Source organism: Leucoraja erinacea, chromosome 23, assembly GCF_028641065.1.
Source record: "Leucoraja erinacea ecotype New England chromosome 23, Leri_hhj_1, whole genome shotgun sequence".
In the NCBI taxonomy this organism is placed as follows: domain Eukaryota; kingdom Metazoa; phylum Chordata; class Chondrichthyes; order Rajiformes; family Rajidae; genus Leucoraja; species Leucoraja erinaceus.
Genome location: NC_073399.1, coordinates 18,066,931 through 18,076,322, shown reverse-complemented (window position 1 = coordinate 18,076,322; position 9,392 = coordinate 18,066,931). Strand labels below are relative to the sequence as shown.

At 45.2% G+C, this 9,392-nt stretch overlaps 1 protein-coding gene across 1 annotated transcript in view; it reads left to right on the top strand.

Moving 5' to 3' along the window:
• The window catches only part of pkd1b (polycystic kidney disease 1b), an 84,517-nt gene extending 75,964 nt beyond the window's left edge, over positions 1–8,553 (top strand). Inside the window, exons 39-42 of the mRNA XM_055653989.1 lie at positions 1,664–1,951; positions 3,400–3,534; positions 4,654–4,968; positions 6,443–8,553. Of these exons, the coding sequence (XP_055509964.1) occupies positions 1,664–1,951; positions 3,400–3,534; positions 4,654–4,968; positions 6,443–7,174 (1,470 nt within the window). The 3' untranslated portion in view covers positions 7,175–8,553. The remainder of the gene's footprint in view (positions 1–1,663; positions 1,952–3,399; positions 3,535–4,653; positions 4,969–6,442) is intronic.
• Positions 8,554–9,392: the final 839 nt, after the last annotated feature.

Here is a 9,392-nt window from a genome sequence, read left to right as displayed (position 1 = left end):
CCTGTGACTTTCGAGAGAAGAGGTCCTTTAGGCTCTTTACAGTACTTCTGTTTATCAGCACAACATTGATGTTCAGTGAGAGGTCTTCTGATGGGAACCACAAGGGATTGTTTAAGCACATAACCTGTACTACTTGAATACTGTAGTACTTTCATTTAATTTAATACCATTTTGCACAATTTACAGATTTCTATGGAGGATCCAGGTGGATATCTTGGGCACTAAAAGAAGGAGAAACCCATTTGATTCTAAGTGTTGATTCTAAGTTAACCTAGTAATTTTTAGTTTTAGTTTAGTTTAGAGATGCAGCATGAAAACAGGCCCTTTGGCCCACCGAGTCAGCGCCAACCAGTGATTCATACACACTAACACTAAGTTACACACACTAGGGACAATTTACAATTTTACCAAGCCAATTAGCCTACAAACTAATCAGTCTGAAGAAGGGTTTCGGCCCGAAACGTTGCCTATTTCCGTCGCTCCGTAGATGCTGCTGCACCCGCTGTGTTTCTCCAGTATTTTTGTGAACCTACAAACTAATTACTGACCATCATATCCCCAGAGAAAGCTGCGGAGGCCCTTCAGCTGAGGCTTGTTTACTCTACATTTGCCATCAGACACTGAATGTGCTGCAATTTCCTAACGCTGAATTGCATTCACTTAGCTCTTGAATGATTGCCATCGTTTCCTTTGGTTCCTTCTCACCAAGGACCCAGGGGAAGATGATGTGGTCTGGAAACCATGCTGGGGTTCGGTAAGGACGATATCAATGTTCTGAATCTGATGGGAGGGATTTTTGTGGCATCAATGCCTGGAGGGTTCGCAAACATGAAAATTAAAATGCAAAAACCAGCATGTCCCCAACAACTCTCACCTGCTTGTACAGATGTGCTGTGGAAAGCATTCTGTCGGGATGCATCACAGCATGGTTTAGGAAAAGATTCATCCACGACCGCAAGAAATTGCAGAGAATTGTGGACGCAGCCCAGACCATCGCACAAGCCAACCTCCCTTCCTTTAACTCCATCTACATTTCACACTGCCTCGGCGAGGCCACCAGCATAATTGAAAATGCACACCTCCAGATTCAGGGGCGGTTTCTTCCCAGCAGGGGCTTCCCAGCTTCAGGTAACTGAACCATCCTATCTACAACTACAGAGGCCCTGAGCTACTATCTACCACTACCACAGACTATCGTTAATCATACTTTACTGGACTTTATCTTGCATTAAACACTATTCCCTTAACATTTATATGAACACTGTGGAAGGCTCAATTGTAATAATGTATAGTCTTTCCGCTGACTGGTTAACATGCAAGAAAAGCTTTTCCCTGTACCTCAATACACGTGACAATAAACCAAACTAAACCATGCTGGGGTTCAGGCAGAAAGATGACAGCGTTCTGAATCTGATGAGAGACACTGTTGCTTGGAGGTTTCACAAACACTAAAGTTACAAGTTCAAATATGGCAATTACAAACCTGTCTATGTGTGAGCCAGGCCTCACAGTCATAGATTCCAGTGAGCTCAGATCTGGGCTACAGTTGGGTCTCCCTGGATATAGATCTGAGCTCAGGTCTGTGATGTTGGTTGACTCCCTGTTGCAGCGGCAGGCTAGGATGTTGCTGCCTATTGCAATGACTTTTATCTTCTTTCTGCAGGTGTTGCTTCTCCTCTTCAGCCTTGTTTTCTTGTGCACTGAAGCGGTTGCTGTGAGGAGAGAGGGTTTGTCTTACTTCAGAGAGGGCCAGAGGTACCTACAGCTCTTGGTCATCCTTCTCTCTGCCCTCATACCCACCTTCCACTTCATCCGCCTCAGGCTGTCTGAATTGCAGCTCGCCCGTTACAAGCATGACCGTGGGGCATTTGTCAGTTTCCACCATGTCGCCCTGCTGTCTGAGAGGGTCACCAGCCTTGCTGCCTTGCTACTCACCATCCTCACCATGAAGGTAAGTCAGCAAGTTACGCGGGGGCTCAGGGAATGTGTTAGTGTCCGTGAGAAAGAGCAGAATCTCATGAATCAAAGGGACTGGAGGAATATTGCACGATGAGGCCATTCAGCCCTCGTGCCTGTGCTAGCTCTTCAAAAGATTTATCTGATCGATTTCACCTGCTCTTTTTGTTTTCAAAAGTCATTGTTATACAGCATGGAAACGAGCTATTCTGCCCATCTAGTTTAGTTTAGAGAAACAGCGCGGGAAGAGCCCTTCAGCCCACCAAGTCTGCACCGTGGCGCAGCGGTAGAGTTGCTGCCTTACAGCGCTTGCAGCGCCAGAGACCCGGGTTCTATCCCGACTACGGGTGCTGTCTGTATGGAGTTTGCACGTTCTCCCCGTGACCACATGGATTTTTCTCCAAGATCTTCGGTTTCTTCCCACATTCCAAAGACCTACAGGTTTGGCTTGGGTTTGTATACTTAGTATAAGTGTAAAGTGTCCCTAGTGTGTGTGTGTAGGCTTGTGTTAATGTGCGGGTATCGCTGGTTGGTGCGGACTCAGTGGTCCGGAGGACCTGTTTCCGCACTGCATCTCGAAACTAAAACTAAACTAAACCGGCCAACGATCCCCGTTACACGAGCACCCACTCCACACTAGGAACAATTCACAAGTTTTACCGAAGCCAATTAACCTACAAACCTGTACGTCTTTGTAGTGTGGGAGGAAACCGAATCACCTGGAGAAAACCTATGCAGGTCACGGGGAGAACGTATAAACTCTGTAAAAACAACACCCATTGTCAAGATCGAACCCGGGTCTCTGGCGCTATAAGGCATGAGCTCTACCGCTGCGCCAGCGTGCCGCCCTAATTTGTGCCCCATTTACATCAATCCTACAATAATCCATTTGATTCTCCCCACATTCCCATCAACTACCTCCAGATCCTACCATTTGTCTACACACTAAGGGGAATTTACAATGACCAAAATATCTTACAAACCCAACAATCTCTGGGATGCGGGAGGAAACTTGAGCATCCGGGTGAAACTCATGTTGGCACATTTCTGGACGCCTTACTGCAGGAAGGATGCCAAACCATAGCGAGAGTGTAGAAGGGATTGGCCGGGATGTCACCTAGAATGGAACACCATGGTTACATTTGGATAGACCAGGTTTATTCTCTCTGGAACATAGGATACTGAGGGGTAACCTTGGAGAAACACATAATATCAAGGTACATTTTGGGAAAGATGGGCGGAATCATTTTCCCAGGGCAGCGGAGTCTAGAACAAGAGGATACAGGATTAAGGTGAGGGCGGAGAAATTTAAAGGAGTTTAAATACGTTTTTCATACAGAGGGTGAAGTGTATCTGGAACAAACTGCCAGAGGAGGCAGATATTATTACATTGTTTAAAAAGCTTTTGTAAGCTGATGCTAAATATATTCTTCCTTCCTGTAGACCGTAGGACTGCTTCGTTTTTTCCGAAGGTGGTGTGTGTTTGGGAAGACGTTCCAGTACATGCTCCAAGAACTGACAGCAGCCACCTTAATCTTCTTCCTGCTTGTCGTGGTCTATGCACAATGTGGCTACATGGTGGGTGTTGGTATCTTTTACCGCGGCCACTGACAAGGTGACGGCGATAAATACTGGCAGAGTGCAGGGCAAGGTTTGGGTCTTGTGAAGGATTATATTCTAGTGTTTAGATATACAGTGTGGAAACAGGCCCTTCGGCCCACCGGGCCTACTCCGACCATCGATCACCCGTTCACACTAGTCCTATGTTTTCCAACTTTCGCTTCTCACACGCTAGAGGCAATTTACAGAAGCCAATTGACCTACAAACCTGTACATCTTTTGAAATGTGGGAGGAAACTGGAGTACCCAGATGAAGCCCACCACCAGGAACCATACACACTCTGCACAGACACCACCCGTGGTCAGTTTAGAACCCACGTCTCTGGCGCCTTCAGTCACTACGCCACTGTGCGACTCTAAATTAGATTTCGTTTGGAAGAGTTTTATTTGAGTAAAGAGTTCGGCAGAGTTTGAGTCAAAAACCACTCAAACTAATCGGTGAGAGATGGAAATTAGTTACCCTTGCCTGGACTGTGTGATTGCAGATGTGATTGAGTATTAACCTGCTTCCTCAGTTTAGAACTAATTAGGAATGGGGCCTAGGAACGGGCAAAGAATGTCGTTACTGTCATTCATGAGTTCAATAAGTTTGTTATTAGTAAGGATATCAGAGGTTCGGGGGAGAAGGCAGCCGAAAGTGGTTGAGAGGAAAAGATAGATCAGTCATGATTGAATGGCCGAATAGACTCGATGGGCCGAATGGCCTAATTCTGCTCCGATGACTTATGAGTTATATTCAGTGCTGGTGCGAAATGTCGAGTAGGATGTGAGGTGATTCTACGCATCAGCTGGGCTCTTCCGGTTAAGTATAAGCAAGTTTGGACTGAGAGCCACGTTTTTCTGGAAGGCTTGCAAGACCGGAAGAGTAGTTTTGGAATTGCTGACCAAAATAAGATCATATGACAATTTTTAGCTAAGTAATTGGTTAAATAAAAGAATTTTGGCAGTGCAAATCTATGGGATCATGATTCCTAGAAAGAAACTGGTTCAGCCAAATGGCCAGTTCTCATGTTGTAATCTCTATTGTGTAATTCCGTTAGGAATGGCCCAAACTGTTATTGCTTGTGTTCCCTGCAGATATTCTCTCCAGCACTGGAAGACTTTAAAACGTTTAGACAGACTGTGCTGGTTTTGGTTGCTTTCCCCCGAGGAGCTGAGGCTTTGCAGCATGCGGTTCACCAATATCCCACGACTGCATCGGTCTACTTCATCAGCTATCTACTGTGTCTGGCATGGATTGTAAGGAACCTCTTCTGTGCCATCACGATCCAGAACTACAGACATATCCGAGCGGAAATGTATCGTCCTGCCATCGAGCCGCAGGACTATGAGATGATCGAGTTCTTCATCAGGAGGTTCAAACTCTGGATCGGACTCGCCAAAGGAAAGGAGGTAAATGTAAACAATGGTCAGGGCCACCATCGCAGTTTCTGTTCAATTTCAGTCTAGTTTATTGTCACGTGTACCGAGGTACCGTGGAAAGCTTTTGTTGCGCGCTAACCAGTCAGCAGAAAGACAATACATGATTAAAATCGAGCCATTAACAATGTATAGATAAATACATGATAAGGGAATAACATTTAGTGCAAGGTAAAGCCAGCAAAGTCCGATCAAGGATAGTCCAAGGGTCACCAAAGAGGTAGAAAGTAATTCAGCACTGCTCTCTGGTTGTGGTAGGATGATTCAGTTCCTGATAACAGCTGGGAAGAAACTGTCCCTGAATCTGGTGGTGTGTGTTTTCACACTTCTATACCTTTTGCCTGAGGGGAGAGAAGAGAAGGAGTGGAATTGCTGCCCAGAATTGCTGTCAATTGCATTGTAGTTTTAAAAGGTCCCTGGCAATCTAAGAATGCCAATCTGGTTCAGTAACTGAGTGGGGACATCACTACTGTAGAATGAAGTGGAAAAATGTGAAGTCAAAGCAAAGTAGTTTTTAAATGATGGGAGAATGAAAGCCATTGGTGTTCGGAGGGACCGGGTGTCATCTTACACTGAAAACACAGCAAACGACTACGAGAGCAACAACTGGGCAGCACAGTGGCGCAGCGGGTAGAGCTGCTGCCTCACAGCACCAGAGACCCAGGTTTGATCCTCACTACAGGTGCTGTCTGTACGGAGTTGGCGTGTTGTCCCTGTGACCGCTTGGGTTTCCTCCAGGTGCTCCGGTTTCCTCCCACTTTCCAACGACGTGCAGGTTTGTAGGTTAATTGGCTTCTGTAAAATTTCCCCGAGTGTGTAGGAGGCGAAAATGGAGTAACATAGAACTAGTATGAATGGGTGATCGATGGCCAGCGTAGATTCTGTGGGCCAAAGGGCCTGTTTCCACGCTGAATATCTGAACTAAACTAAACTAATCTAACTGTCGGAACCCTTCAACATAAAATCTCCTGATCGCTCAGAAACTTCAGCGACTTAAAAATCTAAAACCCCTTGAGTGTACCTGCCCTGTACTCCTTCAGATAGATTACAGGGCAGGAACATTCACTCAAATATAGATTCTCCATTTCTTCTCTTTGGTTTTACCTGTGCTCTGAAAACTAACACATCAAACCCACAGTTAAATATTTTGACACAAGGTTTTTGTACTTGTCTAATTTATGAGGAACGAAGCAAAGAAAATAATAAAGAGAATCCAAATTGTACATTCCCAACAGCGGGTTTTATCTATTTTGTTTGTTCCAAAATAGCCTCAAAAAGTGATGGGATTACAGTATCTGTTTGGTGAACATCACAAACAAAAAATGGGATTAATTGCACCAATGAAACGGGTCTAACTACAGTTTAAAACCCTATCTAAACATAATAAATGAAAGTGTTGTCCCATTGAATTGTTGCTCTTCATAATCTTCTCTTCATTTCATTGAAGTTCCGTCACAAAGTGAAGTTCGAAGGAATGGAGTCTCTGCCAACAGGAAATTCCCAAATGTCCAGATTTTCCCAGTTGCCATCTGCAAGCACCGAGTCCCACTTTTCCAACTGCACCATGTCATCTGGCTCCATGCGATCCGAGGAGTTAAATCTTGCGGAGAGTCCGACCGCTGAGGTCCACGATGTGGAGGTCTATCTGGATCGACTGCTGCCGACCATCAATAGTCTCCTCGATCAGTTTGACCGTGTCAATAAAGTCACCGAAGACTTGTATCGGATTGAAACCGATTTGGGGAACTTGCAGGACAGAATTAATAAGAAGAGGAGAGGGCAAGGCATGAGAGCGAAAAGTAACGCTGAAAAAAGAACCATCTCTCCGCCGGGCACACACCTCCTTTGGTCAAGAACACACAGTGCGATCTCTGAATCGGCAGTCTCCAGCCACCAGCCAAGCAGAGGGCCAGTTGGTGAATATTCCGCAGAGGTAGTTGGGTCAGTTCACAGGGACTTGACAATTGGATCTAGGCCTAGTGATAACCCCAGACGAAAGGCCTGGCAGTCCGGTTTACCATTGTCAGCAGGCATCAGCCAGACGTCGTTACCGAGTTCAGGACTGCCTTCAAAACCCAGGCCCAGAAGTGAAGGGCAGGTTCGAGGACTGGATAGGCAGCTGGCACCAGTAAAGAGGAGAGCATGGCATAGTGAGTGTGTAGAGGAAAGCCATCAGTGATTACACACATAAACCATTAGGATGCTTTATAGAACATATAGAACGCAATGCCACTGTTTATGACGCATCCCTTCACTGACCTAAAGCAAGAACTAATTGATAGTTTGTTCCGCATTGAAAAGTTCATAAGTTATAGGAGCAGAATAAGGCCCATCAAGTCTACTCTGCCATTCAATCATAGCTGATCTATCTTTCCCTCTCAACCTCATTCTCCTGCCTTCGCCCCATAACCTCTGACACCCGCACTACTGCTGGTCAGCAGCAGTAATCATTGGTTTGGTGCTGCAGTTTAACTTATTCATTTCACTATTATCGTATCATGGTTTGGGAGGACATTGGGGTGGGTGCAGAGCAAAGGAGAATTGTCAAAAGTTCCTTGCAGGACATAGAGTCACATATTCTTAAAATAGATGGTCTTAATGAAATTGGGCTTAACCATTCTTCAGTAACAATTCAGGAGCGAAAGAATTCGATAAATACGATAGTGTTATTAGAGATGTCAAGAAAACTAAAGACCTCATAAACATATAGGGAAGCGGGTATAACTAATACTCAGAAAACAAAGTCCTCATTCATAATCGTGATGGTTTTATCTAGACAAGTTTGCTATGAGGTTAAAATTATGACAGATCAACAAAATACAGAGTGTTCTGGTTCTGGGACCACAGATAGAAGTAATTTAATTGAAATCATTGCAGGAATGGTTTTGAATGTCAATTCAGATCAAGTCATGGGCAGCATGGCAGAGCAGCAGTAGTTACTGGCTTACAGTGTCAGAGACCCAGGTTCGATCTTGACTATGGCTGCTGTCTGTATGGAGTTTCTACGTTCTCTCCGTGATGGCATGGGACATCCCTGGGTGCTCTGGTTTCCTCCCACACTCCAAAGACGTACAGGTTTATAGGTTAATTGGCTTCGGTAGAGATTGTAAATTGTCCCTAATGTGTAGAATAGTGCTAGTGGGCGGTGATCGCTGGTTGGCATGGACTCAGTGGGTTGAAGGGCTAGTTTCCGCGCTGTATCTCAAAAAATAAAAATAAACAAAGTCCATTTGGTCCCTGAAGATAATAGGTCGTTCCAATGCTGCTGACTCACTCCCCGCATAGGTGAACTATGCAACATTTGGCACCTTCCAGGAGAGTGAATGGGTGGGCAGAGAGGATGTCCTACTGAGGAGTAGGGGAGTGGAAACCCAAGGCAGAGGACCATACCGACCTCCCAGTCCCACCTACCTGGATAGCTTCCGGCCTCTGCGATGGTTGCTGTTCTGCTCTCTCAGGATAATCCCTGCTCAGGGCTCCTGCTTAAATGTGTCTGAGGACCTTAATCCGTTATAGTACTTTGCATTTCTAAATGTCCCTGCCTGAGCCAAGTCAATGGATATTGACAGATTCCTGATTAGTACGGGTGTCGGGGGTTATGGGGAGAAGGCAGGTGAATTGGATTGAGAGGGAAAGATGGATCAGACACGATTAAATGGCGGAGTAGACTTGAAGGGCCGAATGGCCTAATTCTGCTCCTGATACTTATCTACTTATGAGCCACTACTACAGGCAGGGACATTTAGCATTGGTAGCAGCAGAGATTGAAGCATAATTGCTCACTAACCATGCTCCTGCCCCAAAAAGAAAGTTAAAATCCCCCCCGCCCTTCGTATGAATTCAAAATGAAGCTGTATAACCCAATATTGTTTGCTTTAGAATGCCCAGTTTAATTGGTATCAGTGTAAGGGGCGGGATAGTAGTTTAATGCACCAATATCACATGTATTCAATAGGTCATAAATGAAAGAAGTGGAAGGAAGAGGTGGGTTCCAGTGGGCACCAGACATGGAAAGTTGATGCATCTTCCTCCCCCCCCCATCCTTTCCCACCCTCCCCTTCGCCCATGTTTTCACTCATTTCATACTCACAGGTATGTAGGTAAATTGACTTGGTGTATGTGTAAAATTGTCCCTAGGATGGTGTTAATGTGTGAGGATTGCTAGTCAGCACGGTCTTGGTGGTCCGAAGGGCATGTTTCTGCACTGTATCTCTAAACTAACGCTAAACTAAACTAAATATCTAGAGCAACTGCTCTATAGCTGCTCTAAGCTTTAACGCTCCCACTCTCAGTCAGCGCAGAAATAACAGGGCAGTTGTAATGTCTTCTTGTCTTACAGTCAAATATTCCCCTGACCATTTGATGTCGATTAGAATCAATGCTTGCTTTCATTATTT